Source organism: Siniperca chuatsi, linkage group LG11 (genome assembly GCF_020085105.1).
Source record: "Siniperca chuatsi isolate FFG_IHB_CAS linkage group LG11, ASM2008510v1, whole genome shotgun sequence".
In the NCBI taxonomy this organism is placed as follows: Eukaryota; Metazoa; Chordata; class Actinopteri; order Centrarchiformes; family Sinipercidae; genus Siniperca; species Siniperca chuatsi.
The window spans coordinates 28168687-28183945 of NC_058052.1; the positions used below are offsets into that span (position 1 = coordinate 28168687).

The window sequence follows — 15259 nt, forward strand, 5'->3', positions numbered from 1 at the left end:
CAACTACAGTTCTCTATTAACAGATTAAACAGAAAACAGTAAGAAATGACCATCACAGTTTCCTTGCCTGAAAAGACTTAAAGGGACAGTTCACTCCAAAATCTATATTTCTCCTCTTACCTGTAGTGCTGTTTATCCATCTAGATTGTTTTGGTGTGAGACCTTGTTGTGAGCATTTTCGTGTAGGAACTATTTTCTTCGTACCGAACTACACCAGCCAACCGCATCACCGCGCAGAAGGAAGCGTGCATCTACTCGTGGACGAGAGGCTCGTGACAGCGCAGGATGTTGACATTAATGGCGTCCTCCTCGGCTGAGCTGTAATGTTAGCAAGCTCGGTGGTGGTAGGCGAGCTAGCAGTATCGAACCATTACTTTGAATATTATTGTTGCTATTTGTTATTGTTGCACGCTTCCTTCTGGGTGTCGTTCGGTAGAAAGAAAATAGTTCCCACATGAAACTGCTTGATTATCTTCAGTAACCGGGTCATGATTTCTGCAAAGAGACGTTGCTGTTGGTTTTCAAATGTATTTTTTGGCGCTTTGAGCTCCACAAGCCGAGCGCCATACAGTCCCATTTTATTCAAGAAGGCCGACATCTCTACGGCCGATATCTCCAAAACTCGGCAGCTCGCACCAAAACAATCCAGATGCATAAACAGCTCTACAGGTGAGAGGAGGAATGTGTGTTTTTGATTTTGGGGTGAACTGTCCCTTTAAACGATATATTTTCTGTCAATCAACCAGTCGTTCCAGCTCTAGTTTTAAGTATTAATTGATCTGTTGATTATTTTTTCTAAAATCCCCATACTTTTTTTTTGTCCATGCCACTAAATTAGTTGATGATGTTTTATGACATCAGCTTTTTACAGACTTTGCTGGTGGCGTTCAGGGGTTTTTAGGCTGCATGCGAGTCTGAACTCTGAACTGGACGTACAGTTTGTCACGCTGGCAGTTCTCACGTTCTGCGGCAAACTCTGTAAGGCCACGACGTGTTGAAGACGAGGCTGAGATGTGACCCGACCGCTGCAGCCGCCTGTCTGTCTGTCTGTCTGTCTGTCTGTCTGGTGTTTTTGTGCCGAGTCATGGCTGCTGACTGCAGGATCCAAACAGACTCATCGTGCTGAGTCGTGCTGCTGACTCGCTGCTCTCTGTTTACATGCTCAGTTTGTTCGGACTCCTTCAGCGACAGCGAACACACCGGCTGCAGTTTAAAAAACACTCAATAAAAAGTGCGTCACACTTTTTCAGTAACAGCGACTCTTAAACTGCTGCAGGAGAAAGAAATCACACTTTTCACTAGTAAAACAGATTAACAGTAAACAAATCTCTAATTTATTGATCAAATGAATATAGTGCTGTGGACTGATTGATTGAGATATTACACAATCTGCTGAAGCCAAACCAACACTTTTCATATTATTAATTGTTTAATAATGAATAATCAGCTATCATTAAGATACTTTTGACAACAGTTTGTTAGAAAATTCAAGAATTAAGGCAAGTTTGTTTATAAAGCACATCTCTTACATAGTAGATATTAGAAATTAGAGTTAAACATTTTAAAAGAAATGTCCAGACTTTTGTCTTTTGTCTGTCCTGCCTTTCTTTATTCTTGCAGCTCTGTAAGAGTAGCTGCGTGTGGAAAGTTTTCAATTTCCAGGTAACCACCTTGCGCCTGATGTCACCTCTGTATCCGAAAACCCTTTTAACTCTGCGGATGTTTTCATACAGTTAGTTCATGCTTCACCTGCTGGCCGCGCTTACTATGACTGCATCATTAATACAGTCTCTGTAATTATACATCTGATGCTCATTTTCTACATTTAATGAGCGTAGAATATTTATTAATTGATAATTCAAGTCAAATTAATGTTTGTAGCACATTTAATACATGCGCTGACCAAAGTGCTTTACAATACATATGCATAAAAAACAGATCAACTGAGCGGGGGCGAAATAAATCATTTGTATATTTTAATTTAATATATTCAGAATCAGAAATACTTTATTGATCCCCGAGGGGAAAGTACTAATAGAATAGAAATAATAAGAAAATAAATCTGCAACAATTATTTCTAGTGAGAAATGAGAGATGTGCAAATCAAAATATCAAACTGTCACTATATAAACTATAATACAGCTAAAATAAATTAAGTACAAAAGTGGATATAAAATATAAAAGCTAAAATAAGCTTATATTATGATCATAATGAATGATTTATATATCATTTTATATCTTTGGACATAAACGTGATGAAAAGCTACTCGGCTACTGTGATGTTTTAATAACCTTCCCAATAGATATCTTAAGGAAGAACTAAATCACAGCTCTGAGGTGTGTGTGTGTGTGTGTGTGTGTGTGTGTGTGTGTGTGTGTGTCTCACATCTTGTAGTAACTTGTTGTGACCAGAGGGAGGCACCATTCTCTCAGTATAGAGCACTGACTGTATATACAGTCTGTGCTTTAGAGGAAGAGGCTGTAACAACCTGCAGCCAATCAAAGAGCTGAGTACTGGTCACATGACATTCACGGCAGTGCAGGGCAGGCTGCTGCTGCTCTCTGAGTTTTTTCACATCATTTTCCTCCAGTTTTACCTTTTTAACAGTCGAGTTCAGTGCTTCTCTGTGACAGTGAGCTGCTGTTTGAATAATAAATTGTGATTAAAAACAGCACTGTAATATAATACTTCTGCTGCGGGTGGAACTCATTACAACTCTGCATTTCAACATATTTTAAGATGCTTCACATCACCAGAACAGACCAAAAAGAATAAGATTAAAACTAATTTAAGCAGAAACATTAAAGGAAACAAAAACAAGAGTTTAAAGGACTAAGGGTAGTTTTCTTGACAATCAGTTTTAAATATCTTATTACATTTAATATAGTTTTTTTTTAATAAATATTTAGAATATACAATAATTGCTTGTAGGGTCCCCATTAGCATGAAAATATACTTATAAAATATATTTAGTTGTTTGTGTATGATGTGAGTTGGTCTCTTTCAGACCATTAGTTTGAAGTTTGTCTGTACTTTCTTCCTTGATTCCAGTCCCAGCCTGTTGTGCAACAGCATTTGTCTTTTTGCAGACAAAATGTAGAAAAATCTGCGACGTTGTCTTGTACTCGACGTCCTGGAAGCACAAGGCAACGTCACGCTCGCTCTGATCCCGCTTCTAAACACACGTAAAACTGGAACTCAGCTTTCGGCATCGTGGAGAGGTTTAGTTTAGCTCTTCCTGACCGCCACAGTCGCTGGAAATCCGGCTAGTACATGCTGTCTGTGGAACTGTCGTTACATACTGCATTTCAGACTTACTTGTTGTAGAAATTTCAAAAAAGAGATGAAAAGATGTTTGTGTCACTGGTGTAGACAGGCGACAAGATAGAGGAACTCTGGATCGGAGTATGTGAAGGTGGCACCAAGTTGAAGCGCAGGGCGAAGTTGCTCTTTAATCAGAAAAGAACATTTAGAAGTGATAACTTACAAAACACCAATATTAGCAAAAACGAAACATCAAACAAGTCAGTGTTTTGTTTGTTTTGTGCTGTAAATGTAAAGCGGAAATAATTGTGTTGAAGATGACTTATGTTACTGTTTATGGTTTGTCTGTCCGAGCTACTTGCACAGTGTTTGTATAGAATCATACATTATGTCGCGGCTACAGTCACAGTGTCGTCCGCTAACTCTGCCCTCGTTGTGTCTCTGTTTTAATCTCTGCAGGTTTTGGACGAGCTTCTCGGCCTGCCAGTCAGAGCCAGTCTGTGTGTGTGTGTGTGAGGGTCGCGTCGCCAGCAGCAGCAGGCAGCAGGTGGAAGGACTTGGAGGCGGCAGCGGCGGCGGCGGCGGGGGCGCAGTCGCGGCGAGGTCAAGATGACGTCTGTAGCGGCGGAGTACGAACACATGGAGATCCAGCAGCAGTACAGCGATGGCGTCAACAACCGCTGGGACGCCGACGACTGGGACAACGAGAACAGCTCGGCTCGCCTGTTCGAGCGCTCACGCATCAAAGCCCTCGCAGGTAGGAGGACGGGCGGATGCGTGGATGGATGGATGAATGCTTGATGTCAGCGCTGCTCTTTGACAGCTTGTAGCCTTCAGAGCTCACTGACATCGATTTTGAGCTTCGGGAAGGCCGAACCGATTCTGTCGTTCTGCTCCTCGTGAACTGTGAGGAAAGGAATATATTCAGCCAAGTTTCTGACTTATCAGACTAATGGACACGGGGAACATTTTATACCATGGCCAAATAAAATACTCACTTCTGATTGGCTGGCAGGTGTCCATTAATTTCTAGTAACCAGACAGTGTAAGCGGACAGCACATAGCTGCAGTCCTAAATGAATGTGCCATTATTAAACTGGAGGGAAGAACAGCAACAGTGAGGCTTAGTAAAAAGAGCTAGGGTTATTTGTTTAACCAATAACAAAACATTATAAACAGCATGTACATTTTATTTTAAATGTGTTTTGACATTTGCATGAATCTGGTTGTAGGAGGAGGAAAGAGAGGACTTTTGAAAGAACGTTAGCTACAGTAGCTCTGTCAGCTTTTACAATGGTGGAACGTACAGCTCGTCAGGTGTTTGTTTTTAGGAACTTTGTTGTCCACAATGTGGAAAATTGCCTTTTGGATTCAACACACAGTATTTAAAACAACACAAGACAACCAGTGAAGACACTGAGACATAGCATCAACAAACCAAGGAATACAGTTTGCAACGTTTAGTTTGTGAAAGGCATATTACTCCTTACCTGATGATGATGATGATGATGATGATATGTGTCATTTAAACACTTAATGTATGAAATGTCAGATTGAAGTAATCACTGAGTTTGAGATAAATTTGAGCCGGAGTCATTAATTCTAGGTACATTGTTTAAGTTAGATCAATTACTAAATGCAGTTTGCTGGAAATGTGTCAAACCATTTAATCTTTAACTTTTAACCTGCTGTTTAAGAGATTTACTTCTTTGTTGGAATATGTTTAAGGTTGTTCCTCAGCTTAAAGCAGAAGAAGAGTGCTCATGTTTCCTTTTTTTATTTTGAGTTCAAAGAACCAAATGAGCTGGATGAGAGTTAACAGGATCATTTCATCTGGCTAACATCACGTAAGCCTGGATTAGTCGAACCATGTTTGAAGAGCAGGACCCAGAAGTGCATCAGATCTGTGACGTCACTGTTGTTGTCCATTGAGGACTCGGGTCTTTGGTCTGGCTTCGTCCTGTGTGTGTTTTCGTGTTTACTCAGCGGGGGTCTGAATGCTTTCACAAGCTGTGGGGTTGCAGAGTTTGTATCAACACAGAGAACAATGAACCCTCTCAGAGCCCAAGTTGCAACATTAAAATCACATTTTTTCCTCTGGAGACAATCAGCAGTACGGCGGACAATGAAAATGCAAACTCTGCATTTGATTTAGCTTCCATTTGTGATGCTGAATTTGTGTTTTTGTGTCTGTAGTCTGGTGTAGAACAGTTAACGACCCACACTGAAGTTACATGAGTTCAGGCTGCTGACTTCCTGCTGACTGTTCCCGCTCAGACCAGCTTCGCCACTGCAGGATTCCTGCGCCTTCACACCTGTTAACGAGCAGGAGTTAGCGAGTGCTAACGAGGCTCGTTAATGGGCTTCAGGCTGTCAAACACCGCCGGCCATCTTTTACACTTCTCATTTCAAGTGTCTCGTATCCAGATGAGATTTAAGACGCTTTCATTTATCAGATAAACGCTACAGCGACTCGCTGCTCCTTCTGTTCGATCGAACGTGCAGAAATGGCTGGAGCCGTTTTAATTGACACTTAATCTTTTCGTACCGTGAGACTGTAATAACTGCTTTTTCTCATAATTTGAAGAACTGAAAATATCTAAGATGTACGATGAGTTAGTGCTGATTATTGTTGTTGCTCACATACCTTAGTGACAGGTGTGTGTGTGTGTGTGTGTGTGTGTGTGTGTGTGTGTGTGTGACAGTAACTCTATCTCTCTCCCCGCCTGATGGCCGAGTGCTTCAGTAGTGTCCCACTTCACTAAATAATTCACATCAGTGTTAAATATGCAGGAGAAAGCTTATGGTGTGTGTGTGTGTGTGTGTGTGTGTGTGTGTGTGCTTTTAAAGGTACGGGGGCGGAGCCTTTGTTTCATGATGACCAAAAACTGAGCGTCCTAAATAGTTATGTTCCTAACGACTAATTTCCCCGTCGACTAGTCAACTAGTCTTTACCCGCCGCCATTTTCTCGTGAGTAGGGATGGGTATCGTTAAAGTTTTATTCATACTACTATTCTTATCGATACTCATCGGTTCTTTTTCATTACTAAATAATTGTTTATTTTTTTAAATTATTATTTTAAAAGAATACATTCGAGCAGGATTAGAGCTGCAGCCCCAGCTAGTGGCGGGTGGCTGCGTAACATCTTAACAGTTAACGGTGTTGTGCATTAATGAAATATTAATAATTAGTTTAACCGACTAGTATTTCTGGTGCCAGCTAGCGAGGGTAGCTCGACTAATTGCGCACATCCCTAATTATAATCTTTTGTAAAGGTAGAATTTATTTCAGAGCTGTTGTATTGCAATAGATCGTACAGGTGTTCCAAATAAAGCGGCCACTGAGTGTATATCTCTATCTTTTAAAAGAAAAACTTTATTCAGGGAGCTTTCGCTGACAGTCAGGCTCTCTATTTATTTATTTATTTATTTATTTATTTTTTAATGATTCACATGCCCGGTACAGCCACAGTGTGCTCTGTTCAGAGAAAGACGGGATTTAAATGAAGCCGTCTCAGTGCGGACGCAGTCTGAATGTCCGGTTTGTGCCTTTCTTCTTCTTCTTCTTCTTCTCCTCCTCCTCCTCTCTGCAGCTTCTTCCTGCTCATGCTGAGCTCAACAGGCTGGAGGATGTGTGGGGTGATGACATTGAGTTAGCACTGTATTTGATGCCGGCTGAGTGTGTGTGTGTGTGTGTGTGTCCTTGTCCTCCGTTCTTTGATTACAAATAGTCTTTCTTTCTGCTGTTAATGAGCTGAATACCAGATTAGTACTAACTAGCAGTAGTTCAGTGGGTTGTACAAGTTGCCGTAGCAACAGCAGTTGGTGGTTTAAATACCTAAAATTTGAACAGCAGTTGGAGGAGTTGTAGTTTTATTCGCAGTAGTTTTGTCAGCAGCAGCAGCTAAAATGGTTTCAATAGCATTTGCAGTCATAGTAATAGTTGCTGTGATAACTGCTTAGTAGTACTTGTAGTAATAGAAGTAGCAGTAATTATTTCAGTTTGTCATAACCCTTTAGTGTCTTTGGACGCACTATGAATATTTTTAAATTGTGTTTTGTAAAGGAAATAGTCAAATGGACAAACACTGTCCACCGCTGAAGTGACGACTGAGCTGATTAATCGATTAGACAGACGACAGAAAGTTAACAGACAACTTTAATAATCAATGAATTGACGTGATCTGCTTCCTGCTCCTCCAGTGTGAGGATTTACTGCTGTGTTTCTCTGCTAACTGAATGTCTCTGTGTCTTTGGTCGTTGAAGAGACGTCACTTTAAAATAATCATTAATTGCAGCTTTAATACTGAACAGGATCGGACGCACGACAGAGCGCTCAGCGTGCGTTTCAGTCATTCAAACCTTCATCGGTTCAGCTGCACTGAAAACTGATGCTGAGACCCGAACATCTACTGCTGCGCTCAACGTGTGTGTGTGTGTGTGTGTGTGTGCGTGCGGGTGTGCGTGCACGTAGTTGAAGCCAAGTGTGTTACGCCTCCATATGATATCCTGGGAAACACAAAACCGCCGGTCACCATGGAAACGCAGGCAGATCTACTTACAGAGAAGGCAGAGACAGAAGGAGTGTGTGAGTCTGTTCAGTGTGGGTGGGTTTCTTGGTCGCTGCGCGTGTGTGTGTGTGTGTGTGTGTTAGGTATATTGACTTTGTGACAAATAAAACTGCAGTAGCTCATAGACGGTCTCAACAGGATGTCTGTATGTTACTGTATGCTTATTGGCACCTCACTTTGACATAAAGAGCAGGCTGAGTATAGAAGAAATGGACATAAGAAACAGGAATCTTTAATTTATTAATCTTCAGTCCAGTGAACGTTGAAGAGGACGCCGCCTCCGTTCATTGGTCCTGACAGTGTTTGAACGTGGCCCCTGACGTCTATCGACCTGTCGGGGCCTTGGCTGTGGGCCTGAGGTGTTTCTGGTAACTCGGTTCATTTTCTGTCTTCGGAGCAGCTCAGAATAACCACTGAGAGGCTGCTGAGTGGGAGCAGGAGGCCTTAAAGGCTGGATTCTGAGTCAGACAGACTATCGAACCTCAATACATGTTCGGTACCGACCCAAATGTGGCTTTGAATGTCTGCTCAGATTCAGTCGACTAATCCCTAGATCACTTAAATCAAAGTTTTGTCAAGACTGTAAAACATTAAACATTTGAGAAGTTTAGCTGCAACTAATGAAATTATTTTCATTATCGCTTAATGTGTCGACTGTTTTCTAGATTAATTGTTAAGCCAATAAAACATCAGAAAGCGGTGAAAAATGCTCCCACGGTGATGTCATCAAATGTGTTTTTGTGTTTGAGCCAAAGACTAAAACTCAAAGACATCCAGTCTACCTTAATGTAAGACAAGCAAACGCATCCAACAAATTTTGGGTGTTTTTTACTTGACAAATGACTGAAACGATTAATCGATTTATAAAAAATAGTTGCTTTTTTCTTTTCTTTCTTTTTTCACATCTGTGTTGAGACTCGGGGGTTTTGTCGGCACCACAAGTTTCAAACAATACGACGCTCTTCTTCTCAGATGAGATGAGAAAATCTATCACTCTCATGTCAGAAATAGTTCCATCACATAAGTTTCCAAATGTCACCAAATGTCGTTTTTACATTTGTTTCCAAATAAGATGCATAGTGCTGCTTTTCAGCTCTTCTCAGTTTCAAAACTGTTTGGACAAAACCATGTAAGACATCGTCTTGGGCTGCGGGAACTTGGAACTTGTAATGGACATTTTATAGACTAAATGAATTGATGGATTGCAAGAAATGATCAATAATTAATTACCAGTTGCAGCCCCTGCAAGTACATTTTCATAGAAATGAACTGAAACCAACAACTGCCTGGAGGTAAGGAAATCCATCGAAAATCTGATCCAAAGTCAAAGGCAGTTTTTTTTTTTTTAAGTCTCTTCTTAATTTTGAGTTGGTTGCAAGTAAATGGGAAGTTAAAAAGTATTTAATAAGTATTGATAAGCATTTGTAAATGGAGCATATTGATCTATTAAAGCAGAGAAAATCTGGACTGAAGCTTTAAAGTGACGACGACGACTACGGCTCACTCAGCCGCTAAATAATTTGAACCAGGAACAGTCCACGTTCCCCACAGAGAGCCCCACACACACACACACACACACACACACACACACACACACACACACACACACACACACACAGTGTATGTGTCTCACTTCCTGTTCAGAGGACCAGATGGTGGAATGCTGGGAATGTTGGTGTGTCCTGTGTTTTTAATGTGTTGTGGTTTTAAAAACATCAGAGAAAGTGAAAGTAAAGAAGCTCCCCTCCTCTCTTCTATTCTCTCTTTTCCTCATTTTCTCTTTCCTCTTGTCATTTTTCATTTTTCCTCTTTCAGTCGCCTCATTGTTTAAATTCTCCTTCGGTTCTCCTCTTTCTTCATTTTCTCTCACTTCATTTCTTTCCTTCCTTCCTAAGATAAGACAGATTTTAATGATGGAAGAGACAAGTAACTGAAAACACTGTATTGTTATTTGCATTATGAGCAACTACATTAAAATTAACCATGGAGAAAAAAAAATCAAATTATACACCAACATAAATAGTTACTACAAAATGAACTGAGACAAAAATAGTCCCAAATACAGAGACGAGGAAGTTGTAATTACAATTTAAATACAAAAATTGAGCTTGAACTAAAATTACATTTGAGGGAATGTAATCAGGTGGGAGGTAAAGTTTTTCTTTTTTTAGTTTCAGCTCACATATTTAAAACAAGTAAAAACACAGCCGTTCATTTCTTACAGTGGACAGATAAACGCCACTCGTCGCCTCTGAGGAGTCGGACTGTTTTGTCCTCCAACATGGCCGCCGCCGGCCCTGTTGTTGCTGGTGCTCTGACTTCACAGGAATGTCTTTGTGTGGTCAGCAGGGTGAGGCGGCGTGTCTGTGTGAAATTCACCACTGCAGCGACACAAGTTTGAACCCTGAACACACCACCAGCTCTGGACTTCAGTTGGTTGTAATATCTCATCACTGAATGGCTGCAGATGTGACTTCAGATACTGGAGTTACGAGATCGAAGCGATGTGTTTTTAGCAGCCAGTAAAAAGTGAACTCGGGAAGCGTTTCGTCCCCGAGGCGTCCGCTGGGAGCAGTGTCAGCGGTCTGACTCTGCTGCGGCTGGATGAATGGTGCGTTTGGTTCGTTGGCGGGGCCGCCCTGAGGGGCCGAGCCACGAGGAAGCCAGATGATGGCAGGAAACACGGCGTGACGCTCAGCATGCAGGCGGGAAGCCGGCAGGACAGAACGTGTTGTCATGCGCAGATTATCAACAGAACATAAAGAACAGCGCTGACTGTTTCTGTCAGCTGCAGAAATATTCGGTCCATCTGTTGTCTGTTTGCTGTGACCTCTGACCTTTGACCTCTGTGCTGATGGCTGCTTATAATGTTGGTGATCTGGGAGCTGAAGCCGTTTCTACTTTTCTTTCCGTATAACGGTCAGCCTGACTTCACTGCCTCTTAACTTTAAGTTTCCTCAACTGCTGTCATTTTCTAATCCGTCTTAAGATATTTTGTATATATGTCTGACTTTTGCTTATAAAGATATTTTGTCGATTCAGTTTTGTTTTGTTTTGGGGGGTTTTTCTCACCAAGTCTGAAACAAAAGTATAGTCTGTAATTTGAAAGAATTAATTATGGCATTTTTAAACGCAACAGTTTGAAGTTTTTCAGAAAAACAAGTCAGACCTGTGAACTTAATGTAGACACTGAACAAGCGCTCATAAAAATATAGATATGATATAAATGTGCCACGCTATCAAAAGATAGAGATATGAGTGTGTTCATTTTAAAAGTGTTGAAAGTGAGATGTCAAATAACATTCAGAAATGGCCTGAAGTGTTTTACTGAAATATTCGTTTTGTTTGTGATAAGATGTTCTAAACTCAAAGGTTCACTTACTAGCCCTTTTCTGTAACTTTCAGCCGTTTCCCACAGCCTTCTTCTGCAAATGGAGCTTGCTCAGGTGTGAGGTAAGCTGGCGTTGAAGACCAAAGAGCATGACCGAAGTTACGTACTTAGGTCATGTGATGACACCTGAGCAACTTCCATTTGAGGAAGAAGGCCATGGGATATGGTTGAAAACACCGTAAAACGCTAACAAGTGGACATTGAGGTTTTTTTTAATTGTAAATACTGTGTTTTTATCACAGATGTTTTCCCATGTACCCCCACACTCAAAGATAATTTCGTTAGTTTGCCAAAAAATACAGCATCATCCAAAATATTCAACTTTTTCAGTTTCATTTCAGTTCTTCCTGCAGTCGGAGGAGTTTTCTGTTTCTGACCTGTCAAATATTAAACGTTGTGTAAACACAAGCAGACGCACAAGAAATGTGTCTAAATAAAAGAATTGGTTAAAAAAAAATAATGGATTTGAATCAAAAACTATTTGATCAAACAAGAAGTCAACTAGATTATGAGTCTGACCAAACATTTGATGCCAACTTTCAGTACCAAACAAAGGATTTAGGTTTGATACTCAGCCCTTGTTCTCTCAAATCAAGTCTTCAAAATGGAGTTACTTTGGGAAAGAGAATCAAAGGAAGTCGGCCTCAGATGTACAGTTGTCTGTGTGACCTTTGCTCTCGTTTTGTCTGTGAATAATCTACTTCAGATTACTAATTTGTGAGTAAAAGTGAAACGATCTCTGGGTAGAGCTGGCGCGTTTTTAATCAAAAGGTCAAAGGTCATGTTTGTGATGTAGGAAGTGAAGGTCACCGACTTGAATTCAGTGTTAACGAGAGCAGAAGTGCAGAAAGGCCTCAGTTTCGTCTTTCACCGTTGCTCACTGTCGCTACCTGCTTGCAATGTTCGTAAATGCGCAGTTTGAGCTTGTTTTAATGCTTTTGAAAGATTTCTTGCATGACTGAGATATAAAAACAGAAAAGTCTTTTGAAGATGCCTCGTCAAGTGTTGGTCAAGATGACAATTATACGTGATTATGAATCATCTATGTTATTATTTTAAATGTGTTTTTCATTTCGTCCCGCAGCTTCGTGTTTTAGTCTTCTGTCATCTGCAGTTATTTCGGGGTCACGTGAACGTTTGTTCCGTGTATTGTCTTAGTGTCGTGACCTCTGACCTTTCACCTCCTTGCTGTTGCTTGTGTGTCTAGTCAGTTCTGCAGGAAGTGAAGCTGATTCTCCTCCTCATCGTTTTCTCTGTAATGCCCTCATGTTTCCTGTGTCTTCACCTTCTTCCCAAACCTGCCGTCTTTTCCTGCAGGTTGATGTGAAGCTGCAGATTTGTGGGTGGCGGTGTCGTGTGTGTGTGTGTGTGTGTGTGTGTGTGTGTGTGTGTTGTTGATGGACAGCAGGGTCAAACAGGAAGTGCGGCAGGGCTCAGACAGGAAGAACATCTCCACAACAGGCTCTAATATTAGCGCTCAGATATTCTCAGGATGTTTAGACGTCTGTGTGTGAGCGATGAGCTTGAAGACAAAGTCCTGGGCCAAACACAAACACACACACACACACACTCCACCCTGTTTCCTGATCCTCATCCCCTCTGTACACACACTCTTATGTTCTCTTTATTAGCTTCTTTGGCATGGAGAATCAGTATTTCCACGGTGTCAAGATGCATTACATAAAGCAGAATGAGTATTTTCACATGATATCTCCTCGTTTTGTGTGTGTGTGTTTCAAACTTTCCCTCTGTGAATTGTCTTTCAGTCTGTTTCCACCAAAAGAAATTAATAATTTAAAATTTTCAGCAACATTTTGTACGCTCAGGCCTCTAGAAGTTATTTGTTTTATAAAACATGAACTCCTGTAGGCCTGTAGATGACTTTAACACAGTGGCTTCACTCGCAGCTAACAGCAGAAGTCTTTAATTTTCTTTATTGACATAAAATGTTCTCACGTCAAAGCATCAAAGCAGGTTAATTGTAGGTTTATGTCTGTACACAGATAAAAAATCTTGATTATGGCGTCCATAGTTAATTAAACCTGATGCAGATCATATAGAAGCTTTATTTATATTTGGCTGTAAGTCGTCACGCTGCACATGAAGACACTGAGTTTTCTGTGAAGTTGAAACTATTTTTTCCAGAAGAAAGATGAATATTCAGATTTTAGAGACTCTCACAAAAATGGAAGTGGAACAACATACTCTGTTTTACAGCTATACTTTGTCCTTTTATGTCTATTTGTTTGCTTTTTCTTGCTTAAAAGTCGCAGGTAAAACCTATAACATCATTTTCTCATTTTAAAATCAAGGAAAAAACGAAAACACAAAATTCTAAATCAACATATTTATTAAAATTTAATTTCAAAATTAAATTCAGTTAAATTTTGATAAAGGGGAATTAAACAAACGGCATACATGCACTCATTACATATCCATAGTTTCTTATTACTTCTACAGGACGTTTTATTGTAGAAGAAATAAAAAAATTGAGACATAAATGTGTGTCTGTCTTCACCTCAAACAAGATTAATCTTTATCTGCTCTGAACTGTAGTAAACAGCTTTTTAACAGAAAAATGATTTGTCTGTGAACAGAAACACAGCCTTCAGCTCTCTCTCTCTCTCTCTCTCTCTCTGTTGGTCTTTCTCTCTCGCCCTCCTCCCACTCCGCCCCTTATGCTAACGAGCCAATGACATCACTGCTAAAAGCGAGGGCTGTGATTGGCCGCTGGGAGGAGTCGCTGCTTCTGCTGGCGGCCCCTCCCCCCTTGACTCTCCCTCTGTCTGAAAGGTGTTTTCAGTGTCTGTTAGCCGCCGCCGCTGCTGCTGCTGCACGCAGGAGGACAAACCCACGCTTTCATTCTCCACCTTCCTCCATCTCTCCCTGTCTTCCTCAGCTCCCTGCATTCTTTCTCTCACTGCAGCGCTCGCTGTTCCACCTTTTTATTGTGCTGGGGGTGTGTGTTTGGATTCCTGAATGAGGGGAAGGTGTGATATCTGAAGACAGACTGACTGACAGATGGATGGATGGATGGAGAAAAAAACAGAAGCATGATGCTGCCACCGACGTCGCCGCGGTGCATCTGCTGAGCCAGCGATTTCTGCTTCCACACTGGTGAAACATAGAAAGAGAGAGAGAGGGACTCTGCGGTCATCTCCTACGTCGCCGGCCCTCCATCGCTCAGTCCTGCTGTCTTGGAAGTGTTTAGGAAGAGAAGAATTGTGAGTCTGCCTCTCTTTGTTGAGACTACAGCTGAATCTGGGATTATTTCTCTACAATATTAGAAGCTGTTTTGTGTTTGAAACTCAGGTTTAACTAATTTGAGATTACTTTATCCTCTTAAAAACTCATTTATTCATCTGGAAACTTGTTTTATCCTTTTGAAAACTGTTGGAACTCAAGTTTATCCTCCTGGGCACAACTTAATCCTGTTGATACTCGAGCTTTACACTGTTGCAGAGAGGCTCAAGCTCTGGTTTCTTCTCTTGAAGTCAGTTTGATTCAACTGGAAACGGTTTCATCCTCTTGCAAACTCTGAAACTTCATTGCTGAGTCTCTCCTCGATGCCTCTGTGGACTCGCCTCGTCTAAATCTTTCGCCGTCCTCTCTGGAGTTTCATCATGGAGCTTCAGAGCGCCACCAGCAGTCTCCCCGGCCCTCTTTCCCCTGGCCCTCTCTCTCCCACCTTGGACTATGCTGGCCCCCTGTCCCCATCGTCAGGTGGCCCCGGCCCATCTCATGCCAGCCCCAGCCGGGGTCTAAGCCCCAGCCTTAGCCCCCTCAGGGGGCCCAGCCCCGGCCCTGGATTCACGGGCCAGGCTGCCTTCAACTACAACCAGCTGGAGGGCAGGTTTAAACAGCTTCAAGGTAAGATGGGAGCTCATCTCAGAAAACTTTTAAAACAATTAATTAGCCTTTTAACACTTGGAAGCCTTTAGTTTCCGGTCTTATCCAGACAAAGTCCTAGAAACAACTTCAGGAGGTCCAGAGCCAGGAAAACTCCAACGAGCCAGATGAGAGCAACAGCA

General features: G+C 41.5%; 1 protein-coding gene across 4 annotated transcripts in view; it reads left to right on the top strand.

Annotated features, from left to right (window-relative positions):
• LOC122884771 (spectrin beta chain, non-erythrocytic 1) overlaps nt 1–15259 on the top strand; it is a 132032-nt gene that overhangs the window by 39133 nt on the left and 77640 nt on the right. For 2 of the 4 annotated variants that reach the window (XM_044215097.1, XM_044215098.1), the window contains exon 2: nt 3725–4022. In XM_044215097.1, coding sequence (XP_044071032.1) covers nt 3875–4022 — 148 coding nt within the window. In that variant the 5' untranslated portion in view covers nt 3725–3874. Of the gene's footprint in view, nt 1–3724; nt 4023–14033; nt 15099–15259 lie in introns of those variants that run through there. The other 2 variants (XM_044215095.1, XM_044215096.1) reach the window with 1 other exon arrangement.